Source organism: Photinus pyralis, unplaced genomic scaffold (assembly GCF_008802855.1).
Source record: "Photinus pyralis isolate 1611_PpyrPB1 unplaced genomic scaffold, Ppyr1.3 Ppyr1.4_LG7, whole genome shotgun sequence".
NCBI classification, from domain to species: Eukaryota; Metazoa; Arthropoda; class Insecta; order Coleoptera; family Lampyridae; genus Photinus; species Photinus pyralis.
In genome coordinates this window covers 3384742-3401501 of record NW_022170738.1, presented here as the reverse complement: position 1 = coordinate 3401501, position 16760 = coordinate 3384742, and the positions used below count along the sequence as shown (strand labels likewise).

Genomic DNA, 16760 nt, shown 5'->3' with positions numbered 1-16760 from the left:
TTGGATTGACTGTTTTCAGTGAGGCACCTTGTATATGGATACATCCAAATCTACCCACAAAAGAACAAGGTTATTAAGGTTATGTTGCAGTTGCTGAGGAATGTATTTAAAAATGATAACTGTAAAAGATTATGTAGCACAGAACGTACTTTTGAAGAAATCAAAATCCCAGTCCCTTGGGGTCACTTAGCTGCAAAATGGTGGGGTCCCCAAAATTTTCGCCCAATTCTTGCTTTCCATGGCTGGTTGGTATGTACATCACTTTGTTTTGCAAAATATCAACTATGAATCTTAGGACAACTCGGGAACGTTTGATCGGTTGGTGCCACATCTGCCTGCAAACATTGGAATTTTAGCAGTCGATTATCCAGGGCATGGTCTATCGTCGCACCTCCCCAATGGGCTTTTTTACCACAGCATCGATGCGATATTGCTGTACAAGAAAGTGATCGATTACTTCAAGTGGCCAAAGGTATCATTCATGGCACACTCCATCGGAGCGATGCACAGCTTAACCTACACGATGTTATATCCAGACAAAGTTGACTTGCTAATATTCTTCGACGGAATATTTTATATATTCAAAAACCATACACTTGTGAAAAAAATGAGTAAAACAATCGACAACTTTTTACGATACGACAATTTGATCACCACCAAATCTCTGCCTCCATCTTACACATACGCCGAACTTGTAGAGCTTCAACATACTGGTTCCATGAAGTCCGTTCATGTCGATTGCGCTAAATATATCCTCAATAGAAACATTAAATCTGTCGATACAAAACCGGGAATGTATCAATTTACGAGGGATTTAAGGTTAAAAGTGCCAACGCTGATGAGATGGACGGAAGAGACGATAGTGGAATCTGCCAAAAGAGTCAAGTGCCCCTTGTTTTTTAGTTTAGGGAAAAGTAGCTACTTGCGAAAGACCGGTTCATTTCCTGTCATGCAGAACGTGTTAAATACAATTAGGCAAAATAATGACCATGTGCATGAATACCATCTGGAAGGAACACATCACCTGCATTTAAATACGCCTGAACAACTTTATCCTTTAGTTAATGAATTTCTTAATAAGTATCACCGTGATGATAACTGTTAGAATGTAACTGATTTTTTATCTGTTGTTACAATAAAAATGTTATGTGTTATTAGTTAGAAATTATATTTTGGAAACAAAAAAAAAATATAAATTAACTATGACGCTCGGTTTACTTCAATAATCCTCTTCGATCAAGTATAGGCAGGGGTGGATGGGGCCGTGGGCCGGTAGGATCCATGTGCGCTTTGCGGCTGGCAGCATCACTCAAATGAAAACAAAAAACAGATATAGAGCCGGACTACGCCGCCACTTGCAAGGAATTACTTTAATTAATATTTGAAGGTGACGGTGCAAATAAAAAATTATCAAAGTCCTCGTGTCCATCAATAAGATTTTGTTGAAGGCTACCCCATTCCCTTTGTCCGTACCTACCTCTGACGTCCCGTTCACCCGCAATTCGTATTTTGGTGGATTTTGCTAAAAACCCTCCACAAAATAGTACTCAATTTTAGGGGCACTTCTCATTGCTCCAGCTTCTATTGGCGACACGCGAATGAGAGACCGCGATTCGAGCACTTTTTTAGGTGCGCACAATCGGACCAAAACTATAGAAGAAGAAGGAAAAATCACCACATTAGTCCAACACGCTTCGGGATGGCTCCCAGATGTCGCCAACCGCCTCATGTAGTAACTTGTTAATTACACGACGCCGGTAGCACTCCTTGTCTTCCTTCAAGCGTTTTTCTACATACCCGCATTTGCTGCCAGCCAGCTAGCCAGCCGGCTCAAGTGAGATTAAAAACTAGTGTTGTTATGGTAACATAATTTACCCGATTTATCCACTTGCATTTCTCTTCGTTCCTATTTATCCGACGCAATAACTACGATATTTTTGTATTTACAAATGGGATTTATTATACCTGAGTGGGTCTCGGTGAAATAGGTGAACAGTAGCAATATTCGAACGCTCATTTGAATTTGAGTTTCAAACTAGATATTACCTTTTTTTTACTCAACCTCAAACTCTACATGTTTTTAAAACTCAATTCCAGGGCCTTCGCTAGACTTTTTTTTCCACTATGGGTATATTTTATCTAACATACAAAATATATAAGTATCTGTATCTCGATCCACTGAAACAAATATGTATCTACCTAGATGTAACAAAAAAAAATGAAACGGGAAGATTTCGTAAATAATTTTATTATCGAAAAAATATTTTTTTGGTAATTAGTAATACCATACTGGGAAATAAAAGAGTAGCCATTTGATATACAATGTTAAAAAACATTATTTTTTGAAAATTACATCTGTCAAATGGCCTCCGTTGACACGTATGCATTCATGGAGTCGAACACGTTCAATATTTTCAGGGATTCGAATCCTTCTGGCACTACCACCTCTTTCTCTAGACGTCGATCCAGTTTGCTCGAGGTTGTTTAGCCACATTCGAATCGCATGGTCTGACGGAACCGGTTGGTTACGCGGTATGTTAAAATGCCGTCTAACATCTCGACGCGTTTGCATTAAACTCTCGCCATTTTGGTAATAAGCCTTAATTGCGTAACCGCGATGCTCACCCGTCCAACGCTCCATTGTAGACTAAATGGCAAGCCACTCGGGTCCCGACAGGTCTGTGACTGTCCTCCCTACCACTTCACCGCCCGCTGCAAGCCCCACCCCAAATCTTCCCGTTTCATTGCCGGACCCTGTATATAGTGAAAAAAAAGAAGTCTAGAAGACCGTTGGATTTGAGTTAAAAAAACAGTGTAAAAAGGTCATAACCACCATGTTACATGGAGACAGCGCATGTTACGCTGCTTCCTTCTCTATCACCCGGAACAATACACATATTTCTCTCTCGCTCGCTACTTACAATTGCGACAACCGCACTGTTCCGTGTGATAGTAACAGGGCGTCGATTCCCGAAGATGTGCTTTGTTCACATCGACTGACCTTGATGTGAACGTGAATGTCACTGCATTCTCGAACCTACCACATCGAGCGAAAAGTTGATCGAACGCAACGACTGGTCTAGACCACTCGTTGCGTGAAAGTCATGCGCAGTTAGCAGCTACAGGACGGATCTTGCAGCTGTTTTGCTATAGAGGTTATTCAGTGCCCTAACCTATAAATTCACATATTTTCTGTGAAATAAAACATGGACTTGTTCGAGGATTTTCTGGTTATTAATAACACTATCCTTAATGCAAAAACGAAACAAAATACAAAACTGACAAATGACAGTTCAATTCTTGTCTGTGATTGGTTAGCGCATACAGTTTGTTCGCGATTCGGGAATGCAGCTAAACTTGAACTTATCCCTATCGTATACGATCATGACGTCATGGCAGCCGGTCACATCACATGCACATCACGGAGCATATCGACCAACTTCGGGAATCGATACCCAGATGCTCGTGGTGAACGCGAAGGTTGCCTTATGTGGGAGCTTAGACTAGATATGTATAATATAATTTAATAATGTATATACTTCAAAAGTGTTACAAGTATCTAGATATGTCACAACACTGCTCAAAATCCATGGCAACCATTGTTGCAATAATTGTTGCCATGGATTTTAAGCCCCGCTTAAGCTAAGCTCCGCTTAAATTTGTTGTTGCAAACGGCCATTTAAATTGCAAGAAAAGTACGTAGCATACAAGTTCTAAACAAGTAAACTGCAGAATACCTTCCAGCAAGAACTTGCACGTACAATGTTGCAATGCATTGCAATTAAAAATGCATCACGGCCTTAATGCTCGAGTATTCTCCGTAGGATCTTAAGTCGGCTCAAAAGTATAAAACCGACCTAAATTCCCTTTATTTAATAGCATATCTTAAATTGCCATTTCAATAGGTTGGAATGAGTAGGCCCCATAGTAGGCTATAAGCCGCTCTTTAACCATAGGCATAGAGGATTGCATTTACTCTATGCCCGAGGGTAGATAAAGTTATCACTTTAACCGCGAGGGTATAGATAAAATGAAACAGGTGATTGTGCATTCTAATGGCATCTGCCATTCTTATTCGTGAAAGTTAATTCTCTCAATGGTTAAAACATTCATTTATCGTCTTATATAATAAATAACTATTTTCGTATGCACCGTAGAATTTGAGCACCTAAACCGATGTTGGGGGCTTAAAAGACGGCTTAGACTTAGCGCTTGCGTATTCATTGATGGTGTATTTCTAACCTCCGAATTTGATTTGTGTAAACAAAAAGTATAGCGGCTCGTGTGGCGCAGTTCAGTTAAAAGCTGGACTGTGGTGCTAGGGTCCTTGGTTCGAATCCGGGTTCGGGCATGGATATTTGTAAATGTATAGTGGGTTGGGTTGGTAGAGCAGCCTTGGCTGAAACCCCGCTCACTCAAAAATAAAGGCAAAAAAAAATTCAATCATGGAATTGGAAGATGGAATATTTCTTGATGACGATGGTGATTTGTTAAATATAATCGAATTTGGTTTCCCTAGAAGAGTCTACGAACGCCAAAATCCATTTGAACCCTTGGATGATTTATCATTGTATAGAAGATTCCGTTTGCAACAGGTCACTGTGTTTATTTTAGACCAAGTAGAAGATAATCTAGAGTTTGACAACGATAGCTAACGCTACTAAAATTATTTTATTTCTTCCATGATACAAAAATCCTTGAAACACAATTTTTACGTTTTATCAGATACCTTTGGTATATATAAAACGTGATGTAGTCCAATTGCCATCGGGTTTAGTTAAACGGGATTATTCTTATCTCGGTCCATACCAATCGCTATCAAAGCCGGCTATAATATTTACGCTAGGTATCTTAAGTAAGCGGGGCTTTTCTACAAAACGGAGAATAAAGCCACCATATACCATAAATACTGTAACGTGATTTATAAATTCGGGTTCGATTTATATCAATATTTATTAAACAAAACTAAAACACTATAAAAACTGTACAATTTGTATCGACTATTTATATCACACACTTCGCAATTTATATTTCCGCGCTCTATGTTTCATCTATACTCGATCTCGTTCGGTAGTAGACTGCTTGCGATGTTCGGTCTGCAACCATTTATACACGCAAGCAATGTAAGTCAAGAACACTCGCGTAATTTACCGGATAAGTCTGGAATATTCCTATACATATCCCACTATCGCGCGCGTAGAAAATTCCAAAGCGCCAAAGGCGACGTCATGTCTGGAGCGTTTCCGTTACAATACCATGAAAGGTAGTATATAATATATACAATACTTACAATATAAAATATTATAAAGATAGACGTATATTGTGGAAGCACGCAGTTGGTACCAACCATGGTTATTTTATTTCAAAGGTTACCTGGTAACTATGTGGGCGGAAGCGGGAGGGACGGAATGTATACGTCATCGAGAATTCTGACATTGACGTTCAACGTTGTTTGTAGTCGCGCGGGTGCTTATTTTTTTTGAGTTATAGTTTATTTGTTTAAAATTTGTTGAATTTTGAAGTGCATAAGGACATATATTTTAGCTGTAGATACCTGTTTGGTGCAATATAAAGACATTTAGTTTGTGAATTTTGTGGGTTTTCATAGCCGTGATTGAAAGGTTAGTTCATCAATTATATGCACTTTTGTATGTTATAATTAAGTATTTTTTTAGATGAGAGGCGGTAACACTAAAATTCCTCATCCTGGTGTAAATAAAATCTTGGTTTTTACGTTTCCCAAGGACCCTACCGTTCTTAAAGAATGGGTAAGAAAATGTTTCACATCCGGCAGCAAACTAAAACGTGCGGCGCCCTCATTGGTCAAAACGACCAACCGATGAAAGCGTAGCGTCCCTGGCCGCAAACGTTTAAAAGCAGAGCCACGAACTCGGCAAAGTGCAACGCAATTTCTGCTGCGACTGCACTTCAAGAAACAAAAAGCTCTCCACCTGCAGAACCAGATCGCCTTGCCAGCTCGACCTCGCGCTACACTCCATCAGTCAGAAGACCTAGGCATCTGGGCTCACCCCAACGACAGAGCTCGCCGTGTGCCCCTCGGTTATCATTTTGTACATACTATAAATATACATTTTCCATAAAACGCAACAGCATTTTATTTGGCGTCATCTGCTGAAGAATATTTAGAGTTTTAATTCCCAAAGGCTAGGTATTGGTACATAGGGGTGGTTCCTATTTTGTAGAACGCGGAAGTTTATCCATTTCCACCTCTAAAATTAATTTGATTACATTTTCACAAGTCCTCGTGCAATGTAAAACAGCTTACCTACGCACCACACTCATTTTTGCAATACTTTGATTGCTTTCAAAGGTGGAAGTCGATAAACTTCCAAGATTTCCAATATAAGATCCACCATCATATACATATACCCATATAAATCCAAAAATATACTGCAAAAACTAAATTTTTTACCCCTTTTATTAGCATTGTAACCTATGAGCAATTTTAAATGTGAATTCTGGATGACGTTTTCCCGCCTTCAAAATGCAAGCATTCTATTGGTTTAGAGTTACCAGACAACCTTTCTAAAACAACCTTGGGTACCAACAGTATCAGTGACGTCAGAAGTTTATCTCCGACGCGACGTTCAAAATAAAATCATAAGTCATACGAGTACGTTCATCCAAATCACAAAGGCTGTGATCCAAATCTAACCACAAAAGAACAAGGTTATGTTGCTTAGGAAGGTACTTAATAATTATAGATGTAGAAGATTATGTAGCACAGAACGTACTTTTGAAGAAATTAAAATCCCAGTCCCTTGGGGTCACTTAGCTGCAAAATGGTGGGGTCCCCAAAATTCACGCCCAATTCTTGCTTTCCACGGCTGGTTGGTATGTATCACTTTGTTTTGCTACATATCCATTATCCACTAGGTATGGATCTTAGGACAACTCGGGAACGTTTGATCGGTTGGTGCCACATCTGCCCGCAAACATTGGAATCTTAGCGGTCGATTACCCAGGACATGGTCTATCGTCGCACCTTCCTAATGGTTTTGTCTATCACATCATCGACGCGATGTTTCTATTCAAGAGAGTGATCGATTACTTTAAGTGGGAAAAGGTGTCATTCATGGCACACTCCGTCGGAGCGATGTACAGCTTTACTTACACCATGTTCTACCCAGACAAAGTCGATTTTCTAATATTCTTCGACGGACTATTTTACGTATTCAAACAAGATACACTCGCAAAAAAAATGAGTAGAACAATCGACAACTTCTTACGATACGACAATTTAATGACCACCAAATCTCTGCCTCCATCTTACACCTACGCCGAACTTATAGAGCTTCAACATACTGGTTCTCTGAAATCCATTCACGCGGATTGCGCTAAATACATCCTCCATAGAAACATTAAATCTGTCGATTCAAAACCGGGAATGTATCAATTTACGAGGGATTTAAGGCTAAAAGTGCCAACGCTGATGAGATGGACCGAAGAGACGATAGTGGAATCTGCCAAAAGAGTCAAGTGCCCCTTGTTTTTTAGTTTAGGGAAAAGTAGCTACTTGCGAAAGACCGGTTCATTTCCTGTCATGCAGAACGTGTTAAATACAATTAGGCAAAATAATGACCATGTGCATGAATACCATCTGGAAGGAACACATCACCTGCATTTAAATACGCCTGAACAACTTTATCCTTTAGTTAATGAATTTCTTAGTAAGTATTACCGTGATGATAACTGTTAGAATGTCAAAGACGTTGATATTTTATTTGTTGTTACATTAAAAAATGTTTTCCCAGGGTTGCGTGTTGTTAGTTACAAGTTATATGGAATGACTTTATTTAAACAAAAAAAATTATAGGTAACTATGAAGATCGGTTAACTTAAACTCCTCTTGGATCAAGTATAGGTAGTTCTAATCCCCTTAATTTTTCTAATTGTTAATTACATTTAGTGGTTTGGGTAAGATATTGATTATTTGAACAATAAACATAATTTATTGTCAACAAAATATTTATGTTATAAGTACATACATAACTATCTTAATTATATATCAATATCCATTTGAGCATTCAATAGTGATGAGCTTGAGGAGGGTGTTGGGACCAATCTGATCACATTTGCGTAAGTAAAGTAACGTGTTTCGACATGAATACTGCTGATCTCTAATCTTTACGCTGGCATGTCCCGAACGAGGGGCCAGGTCTCCGTTTCAAGGGTGGGACCCTACTAACAAAAAAACAGTAGCACACAATGACTGTATAGTCAGAAGCTTAATATTTCGAGATCGCAAGGGGGATCTTATTTTTGTGGCAGACAACTACAAACCCTGTAATTCGAAATTGTGATGATACAATTAACGTAAACATCCTGTACATCACATCTGTTACACGTGACATTGACCTCATTTGAAATGACACTACGTATTTTAGATTTTTACAAATTCAGCACTTTTGTATATAATATCTGTGTGAGATAAAAGTTAACCTCTATACCATGGTTTATTCACATCCCCTTCCACACGATTGGCCAGGGTTAGGCATTTGTTTTTTTCGCGTTGTAATTTGCGCAAGGAAGCCGTTCATATAAATCTAATCATATTTAAGTAGGTGCGTCACGTTTCGACGTTCAGTCCGTTAATTAAATCCGCATATAACCCATCAAAATGTATAAATAACTTTTAAACGCGTCCAAAGTAAGAATATCCGTAACAACTCGGCAGTGGTGAAAAAATTGAAATAAGAGAAATGATTAAACAATTGAGAAATGTGTATAGTGCAGTGAATGGTTTAAATCGATCCGGGAAACGTTTCCTGGGTAATCGCATTCGCACCTACGAGGAAATCAAGATTCCGGTTCCTTGGGGTCACATCGCCGGTAAATGGTGGGGTCCTCAAAATCAAAGGCCTATTTTGGCTGTGCACGGCTGGCAGGTAGTGTAATAGAATTCCTTAAAGGATTAGCCTTACGCTTACGTGTACCTGTGCCTTTACCCTAACTTCCAAAGGTTGTTTGGGCGCTTGGAAAGCCTCGTCTGAAAGTGCGTTACTCGATGACGCCACTACATGATAAGCCGCACTGACTGTGGTCCATGACCAATAAACGTGAACTTAGCAATACTTGTTTGCTTGGTGGAAATTACCACAGAATGGTAATAAATATACAGTATGAATTCATTCGATCGTATGGAAAAAGTAGCTGCAGGCACTGTTGATTACAACTAGGAGTAAATGCCCCGAGACATGCAGTTCTTTAAAAACTTTGGAAAACACTAAGATCCGGCCGCAGTTACATAAAAAATGTTAATTTAATCATATAGTCAATAGTATTGTGTATGGACATACAGTACATGCTTGCCAAACGTGACAATGACAGCACAAGGAGATTATCTTTTTTTTAATACTTCAATTTAATCATATGTCAATTTGACATCAATGCGGTCAGAAACAAAACAAGGATAGTATTATCGAAGAATGACGCAAACTAGTAAGAGAGGCAATTAGTCCATAAGACCCCATACTGCATCAGGAGGAGCGAACGCGCTATAGTGAAAAAAATAGTATACATATACTGTGCGATCAAAAATGAGTTGCTGTCGAGTTACCTTTGGAATTTTTGTTTACATGGAAAATCATATTTAATATGAACTTCCAAAGGCGACTCGACAACAACTCATTTTTGATCGCCCCGTATATACCACGGCGTCTATTATTGCCTTCGTACCTTACACTCCTAGGCGCAAGCGCCTCGGGATGTAATCTTGGTGCTCGGGCAATAATCATACACTTCTCTACCTTGGTATATATAATGTACTATTATAGTGCATAATGTATTAATAAATGTTAATATTCATTTGTCAGGTCCTTTCTTTTGATATATTTACAGTGTTTTTTCTAAAAATGTTAGAGCAGATTTTTCTAATAAAAGAAGGTAGAAGGCGTATAACAAAATTTGAGCTCGCGCATGCGCAGAATCCATTTTTTTATTTGTGGAGCGTATGTAAAATTTGCCAGATGCTTTAAAGGCGCATTGCAAAAAACGCAATTATTTGTGGAACGATTTTCTTGAAATCTGGATATTTCTTGTGGGATTTTTCTGAAATGTTAAATATCACTGTTTTTTTCAGGATAACAGCGGATCATTCGACCTGCTGATTCCGCAACTGCCGCCGGAAGTGAGCGTTTTGGCCGTCGATTTCCCCGGCCACGGACTATCGACGCCGCTCCCGCCGGGCATATTTTACCATTCCATCGACAGCGTCATCACCTTACGCCGCATCGTCAAGTACTTCGAGTGGGAAAAGGTCTCCCTTTTAGGACACTCTCTCGGCGCCATTCTTTGCTACGTCTACTCGACTATGTATTGTGATACCGTAGACTTTCTAATCTGCATAGAGGGTCTGAAGCCCTTAGTTTTCGAGCAGAATAAGCTGCAGCGTATGATACAAAATGCGGAAAATTTTTTACGGTACGACGAGATCATGGTGCAAAATAAGGAGCCTCCCTGCTACACATTCGACGAAATGGAAAAGATACTTCACGAGGCCTCCAAAAAGTCGATAAACGTGGACAAGTGTAGGTATATTTTGGAAAGAAACGTGGCGCCATCTACACGTGAACCAAACAAGTACCACTTTACCCGTGATCTGCGATTAAAAGTAGGCCCTTTGCTGGACATGGCCCAAAAAGATGTTGTAGCCGATGCATCTAACTGTACCTGCCCACTTATCATGTTTAAGTGCACCCGTACATCGTACGTGGAAAAGAAGGAGCAAACATTAGAGGTTATTGATGTACTTAAGAAATGTAACCATAATATGGAGATGCACGCGGTCGATGGAACTCATCACGTACACCTTAATAATCCCGAACGCGTTTCTGGATTAATTTCTGGCTTCATTAAAAAGTATAATATTCACGATCGAAGCAAAGGTGGCATAAAAAAGGAAGTAAAGTTGAAGAAGGAAAATCTTGTAGATGTTTTAAGTTGACGTTGACTATTTTTTGTTAATTTAAATTGCATTTGTTTTTGTAGCCTGTTTATATATATTGCGTAAATATATAATAAACAAAAAAAATTCGTTAAGTCGCTTGCGAACAAAAGGCGAAGAGTGCACTTTCGAATTAGTTTCTTTGCTTTTAATAGCCCTGAGCTAAATTTATTAAATTTTTGTGGCCCTACCACGCCACTGGAATTTTCGAACTACCGCGCTTAAAATATTTGAAAAATGACGGGTGCATATTCTACCTGTAAACGTTCTTTCTCCGTGACAGCTGCGTGTATAACTAGAACCATTTGCACATTACCCTAATAATTTTAGACTTTTTTAATGTTAACAAATTTTTAAAAAATTACCCTCCTTTTATAGTCCATTATTTGGAAATGTCGAGATCCATAGATTTCTGCGTAGTGAACAATTCCCCTAGGGTAAGGTCAGCGTGCCTTGGTATGTGCAGTTTCTTTGAAAAGTGAAGAAGGCCCAACGTGAGTTAATAATTGAATGTTCAGTTTAACTCACGCTTCAGTAATCTCAGCAGTCAAAGATAATAATAAACAAGTTCGCACTTGCGATGTTAATGATTTTCATAAATATGATTTTTTACATGGTTATTTTATGCTTTTAATACCGCAATTGTCTGTGCCGAAAACCGGCCCACCAAAAAATTTAATTTACGTTTACCGCAATTGAAGTTTTTGTAGGAAATATTTCCAGATACGAAAAATGCTGCGAAGAATCAATGTGCACCGAAATAATACCATTCACGTACACAAATTTTTCCACGAGTCCACCTGAGCGATTAATAATGTGAATTGGACTTGATCGTCACAACCTTAACACGGCATTTTGGCAAACAATCTAGACAGCTCACTGCTATTTCTGTTGCAGACCCGCACCTACTATTCGTATAAAGCGCAACCTATGCAGTTTTACACATTCGTACTACAACCCAAAACGTTTCTCAAAAGAAAACTGACAAGGGCAATTCTACTTTTTAATCCGAAGGGAGGAGTCATTTAAAAAAATTGAGATCAGGAAACTCCGGAAGGGACCAAATTTATTGATAGATACTGTACCATTCTTAAAAAATTGTTTGGTTGTCGCATGTAAAAGTGATATACGTTTTACTGTATCTCGGGAAATAATTCATGGGAAAGGGGAGGGGGGGGGGGGGCTTATTACAGCGAAAGCTATACTTATGACAATATACAAATGGTAACGTCAAAATTTTATTTGTAAACATCCTGTATTGTGTTGTAAAATTCCTCCGTTAAGTGATAAAGCTTCGAGGAACTTGATTCCTGCACCTTTTACCGACAAGAAACCAGAACCAGGTTCCATACCCAAGTATTATTAATCTCAGACTAGAAACCTAGCCTTTTAATTTATTTTCGTTTTGTCTTCATTCACAGAGTGCTTTCCTTTTTATTTCATTATTAGACCTGCTAATTTAATAGCTAGTTTCATTTTTGGCGTCTTACTCCGCCTGTGTTACTGGTGTTAATCCCTGTATGGTTAAAACCCTGCGGGCTTTAGACTACCTGATACAGCACTGGTACCTTGCGTTCTTGCCTTCCGTCGATATAGATCGGACTTGAACCCAACCCAAGTATCTTCATCTCCGTGCTTGTCGTCCGATTCAACTGACTTTGAGGAGGTCGCTTGAACCGTGGGGAAGTTTGCTTTAAGGGCCGTCGCCAAGTAAATCCTTGCCGACCTTATTAGGGAACCAGAAATTATATTTCGTTAAAATAAAATAGGGTCTGGGATATATGCACTTGTGTCGGGGTCTAGTAAAAACCTGAAACTGAAGTTGAGGAGAAGACTTCCTGTAATTCCTATAGCTGCATTCGGTAGCCTTGATCATAATCCGTGCTTCTATTGAATAATTTTATAAAAATAGGTCCGAACGGACGGCAAAACGCAAACAATAGCACATTTTTGTTACTTCTTAAAAATGCGCTAAAAATTTACTCATTACATTATTTTAATACTCCCGCGAGCAGAAGTGATTATGATATTATAAATAGCACACACTTGACTGTATCGTTGCATGGGGTTGAAAGCTTTTTTAGGATTGTGTAGTGGCAAGTCCTGTTCTAATTTTTATGTTTTCAAATTTGTTTGGAAAATTGAAAATCCACTATTAGCGTCAGACCCTTCCCTACTGTGCTAAAACGAAACCACCAGCGTGCTATACTATTTGACAACTACTATATTGCAGTTGAGGTTTTTGAGGGTCATAAAATTGGCATAGTACCTACACGGTAAACATATTGTTTTTCCACCACAGTGCAGTTACATTTTTTCATTAGAAAGGTCACACATTATGATAAACTAGACTTCAAGGTGAACTCATTAAGTGTGTATACCTTTACGGAAAAATATAAACTCGAACGATGAAATTCTGTTTAGTAGGTGACTGTCTACTTAAGCGATAAGTTGGTTGCGGTATTAAAACGGGTTTGTCACCCGTTCCAGTGTACAAAATGTTATTGAGAGGCATAAGAGGACATTCAAAATGGAAGCAAATGTGGGAAGAAATCAAAATTCCTGTCCCTTGGGGCCATATCGCGGGAAAATGGTGGGGACCTCAAGATAAGAGACCAATTTTGGTTCTCCACGGGTGGCAGGTGAGTTAAACAATTTTACAATTGTTTCTTACCGCTTTACAATCAGGACAACTGCGGAAGCTTCGATAGACTGATCCCGCTCCTTAAACCCGAGTTGGGTTACCTGGCGATCGACTTTCCCGGCCACGGGTTGTCATCAAAACTCCCGCTCGGGGTCTCCTACTACTGGTCGGACTATATCGTGTTTTTGCGCCGAGTTGTGCAATACTTCAACTGGCCGAAAGTATCACTGTTGGCACACTCCATCAGCGGCTCCATCGCCTACAATTACGCCACCTTATATCCCAAAACTGTTGACTTCTTAATCGCAATCGAGGGCCTAAGACCGCTCACCGATGACCTGAAGATTACAGAATTGGGAGTCAACATGGATCGGTTCATCAAGTACGATCACCTATTAAGCTTGGATCAGGAAGGACCGAGTTACCTCTACAACGAATTAGAAAAGCGGCTCCACGCAGACTCCGACAATTCCATCTCCTTGGAAACCTGCAAGTACGTCTTGGAACGGACGATCGCGAAATCCAAAACTAAACCCAACGAATTCTACTTCACGCGCGACTTACGATTAAAACTCCTACCATTTCTCGAATACAAAACAGGGGACGTAATGAAGATGACCGACAAGTTCACCTTCCCCACGCTCCTTTGCCTGGGAACCGTCGTAACCGAGAAATTCGCACTTCTAACCCAAACTCCCGAATTTTTCGACGTGCTCAAGAAGATTAATCCGAAATTCGAAATTCACACGATCGAAGGCACCCATCACGTTCATCTAAATAATCCCGAGCCAGTGGCGGGATTGATTAATCCGTTCATTGAAAGGTACGATGTGGAAGATCGGTCGATATGAGATCGTATGCGCGATCAATATATTTACCTACTGGAACTGGCTATTTAGATTTATGTTAATTTTATAGTTCAAATTAATATTCATCGAATAAAACTAATGTCGTTACCGGCGTTTAATTAGAGAAATCCTTGGAATCTTAAGTACACCAGTTTGAAGTTATCTCGGAGAAAGTGATTCGGCATTAATGTCACATGGAAGTGAAAGACAATCAAGACTCAAAAGCTCCTTAAACTACTTACGATATACCATAAACTCACATCCTTCATCCAATGTTTGGGCGTTATTGTTGATAGGAAAAGTGAGTATATATGTACTAATGGTAAATTGATATGATTTTTCCTTTCTCCTATAGGTAGTTGTGGATGGGGTTTCGAAACATTTTCCGCAATATTACTCAAAAAAAATTGCAATGATAGAAAATGTTAAGCAATTCATATCTTCAAAAATTTGAATTTTTAGCTAAGGTTTTATGTACTAAAAAACTAGTTTTATAGCTCATAAACGTATATTTATTTTATTTATATGCAAAAAATATCTTAAAACATGCAGGTCCAACTGCGAACTGCACCTAATTTTTAAAATGCGAGAATTTCCTTATTAATTCACCACACCATATCACTTCCAGGACAGGAATCTCTACGTTTCAATAACGTACACCTACACATGGAGTGGGAGTAATGTGGCGACGCGCCGCTTGCACATTCGGCAGCAAACTAAAACGTGCGAAACCGTCATTGGTCAAAACGGACAACTGATGAGAGCCTCGCGCCACGCTCCACCAGCCAGAAGACCCGCATTTGAGCTCACTCCGACGACAGCGCTCGCCCCGTCCACTTCGGCTACCATTTTGTATCTATTCCATAAAACCCTTGCGCCTGCTGCCAGTCGGTTCGTAAGCAATACAACAAGGGGGGTCTTCAAATGAACTTTTCTTCTGTTTAGTATGTGTGGTCTGGAGGAGTCAGATAATCGACTTTAACATGAATACTGCTGCCATTTTCACTTGCTCTTTTTCGTGTTAAATTAATGATAGGTGATAGGTTTCGTTTTTATTATTAATTTGTTCACTGCATTTGAGTAGATAATATCTGATTTTTGTTGATTGTGTTTTTTTTTTGCTGCTGGTTCTTTTTTCCCTGGCTTTTCGGTGTGGTTTGTTCCGCGAAATCAAGCCTCGTGCGTAATAAATTTATAACAAAACTTTTTGTTTATTTATTTATTCATTCATTCAATCATTTATCATTGCCCAACAGACAATAAGAGATCTATTTACAGGACAGTGTTCATAACATATATCAAAACATTGGGTACGTTCACCATCAGATGAAGAGCTTCGCGAACGCTATCTAAAATATCTGATGGTTATTGGCGAACAATTCGCTCAACTACCACTTCAAAGAAAGCGTTACAGCAGCACAAAGTGTATTTCGGCCACGGCTTTCTCTGGCTGCGCACTAAGTCGTTGGTTTTACCGCCTAAAGAACAAACTAAACCGGCGTCCCATTCAGGAAAATCAGGAGCGCTTTATAAACGCTACTTTGTGAGCGGTAAACGTACATTGATTGTGTCTCACATCCCAACACATACTTACAAAGAACCGAAATAATATAACACTTACACAACCATTGAACTCCATACTAACTGAAACGGTGGCAAGGCTTACAAAACCTATAGTTATTGAGGTAGGGGCGCGAAAAAATGACAGACTATGGTGGTTCCACGATACACTTACTGGTGTATGCTCTTGCGCATCTAGAGTGACGTCACGTGCGAACAAAACCACAGAATACAGAGCAAAATTACGCTTCTTAGATCGACAAATCACACTGATCTTGTGTAGAGATCGTCGCGGCGGGTATTTCCAGCTGGGATTTGGTGATCGTATGAAATAAACTCGAATCAAAAATATTGGCCCTAAACATGAAGTGCGGCTTTTTCACTAAATATTATGTAATTAATGCCTTATTAAAAGATGGAATTTCTCTTCCGTTTCCCTTTTATTTTGATTTTCATTATTACGTGGTAGTTTTAAAGTAGGTAAAGCATCAGGTTTCAAATGTCCGCTGTTTTTAAAAGTAGGTTTAATTAAGAAATCGTTCCCTTAGCGGTGCTTCAAAACGGCTGGCTTCAACATGTTCAGAGCAAATACAGGCTATAGAATTAAACAGCAATGGAAAGACTTAAATACACCACTTAATATTAATGTAACACCATTTTTCAAGTTAATTTTGTCGTTACGACGACTTGCAACAATCCATTTTTGAGAAAAGTTTTCAATTTTCCGAAATCGAAAGTATTT

The 16760-nt window shown here is 39.2% G+C and overlaps 4 protein-coding genes across 4 annotated transcripts; all 4 read left to right on the top strand.

The window, feature by feature from the left end:
- Window positions 1–42: 42 nt before the first annotated feature.
- LOC116175779 (probable serine hydrolase) lies at window positions 43–1154 on the top strand. The gene is made up of 2 exons (XM_031494073.1): window positions 43–249; window positions 296–1154. Exons 1-2 carry the CDS (start codon window positions 82–84, stop codon window positions 1103–1105), a joined length of 978 nt encoding a protein of 325 aa, XP_031349933.1. The 5' UTR covers window positions 43–81; the 3' UTR covers window positions 1106–1154.
- A 5404-nt stretch (window positions 1155–6558) lies between these two features.
- LOC116176080 (probable serine hydrolase) lies at window positions 6559–7776 on the top strand. Its single transcript, XM_031494549.1, has 2 exons — window positions 6559–6855; window positions 6911–7776. Exons 1-2 carry the CDS (start codon window positions 6694–6696, stop codon window positions 7718–7720), a joined length of 972 nt encoding a protein of 323 aa, XP_031350409.1. The 5' UTR covers window positions 6559–6693; the 3' UTR covers window positions 7721–7776.
- A 422-nt stretch (window positions 7777–8198) lies between these two features.
- On the top strand, window positions 8199–11054 carry LOC116176079 (probable serine hydrolase). Its single transcript, XM_031494548.1, has 2 exons — window positions 8199–8909; window positions 10103–11054. Exons 1-2 carry the CDS (start codon window positions 8724–8726, stop codon window positions 10964–10966), a joined length of 1050 nt encoding a protein of 349 aa, XP_031350408.1. The 5' UTR covers window positions 8199–8723; the 3' UTR covers window positions 10967–11054.
- A 2224-nt stretch (window positions 11055–13278) lies between these two features.
- On the top strand, window positions 13279–14566 carry LOC116177458 (serine hydrolase-like protein). The gene is made up of 2 exons (XM_031496443.1): window positions 13279–13608; window positions 13655–14566. The coding sequence occupies exons 1-2, from the start codon at window positions 13465–13467 to the stop codon at window positions 14459–14461; spliced, it is 951 nt and encodes a 316-aa protein (XP_031352303.1). The 5' UTR covers window positions 13279–13464; the 3' UTR covers window positions 14462–14566.
- The last annotated feature ends 2194 nt before the right edge of the window (window positions 14567–16760 follow it).

What these genes read in the sequence shown, in the direction of transcription:
- LOC116176080 (XM_031494549.1), top strand. Translation starts at nt 6,694, where the DNA reads ATGTTGCTTAGGAAGGTACTTAATAATTATAGATGTAGAAGATTATGT. An exon ending in TTGCTTTCCACGGCTGGTTG is followed by an intron (nt 6,856 to 6,910) that starts GTATGTATCACT and finishes TATGGATCTTAG; the next exon opens with GACAACTCGGGAACGTTTGA.
- LOC116176079 (XM_031494548.1), top strand. Translation starts at nt 8,724, where the DNA reads ATGATTAAACAATTGAGAAATGTGTATAGTGCAGTGAATGGTTTAAAT. An exon ending in TGGCTGTGCACGGCTGGCAG is followed by an intron (nt 8,910 to 10,102) that starts GTAGTGTAATAG and finishes TGTTTTTTTCAG; the next exon opens with GATAACAGCGGATCATTCGA.
- LOC116177458 (XM_031496443.1), top strand. Translation starts at nt 13,465, where the DNA reads ATGTTATTGAGAGGCATAAGAGGACATTCAAAATGGAAGCAAATGTGG. An exon ending in TGGTTCTCCACGGGTGGCAG is followed by an intron (nt 13,609 to 13,654) that starts GTGAGTTAAACA and finishes CTTTACAATCAG; the next exon opens with GACAACTGCGGAAGCTTCGA.
- LOC116175779 (XM_031494073.1), top strand. Translation starts at nt 82, where the DNA reads ATGTTGCAGTTGCTGAGGAATGTATTTAAAAATGATAACTGTAAAAGA. An exon ending in TTGCTTTCCATGGCTGGTTG is followed by an intron (nt 250 to 295) that starts GTATGTACATCA and finishes TATGAATCTTAG; the next exon opens with GACAACTCGGGAACGTTTGA.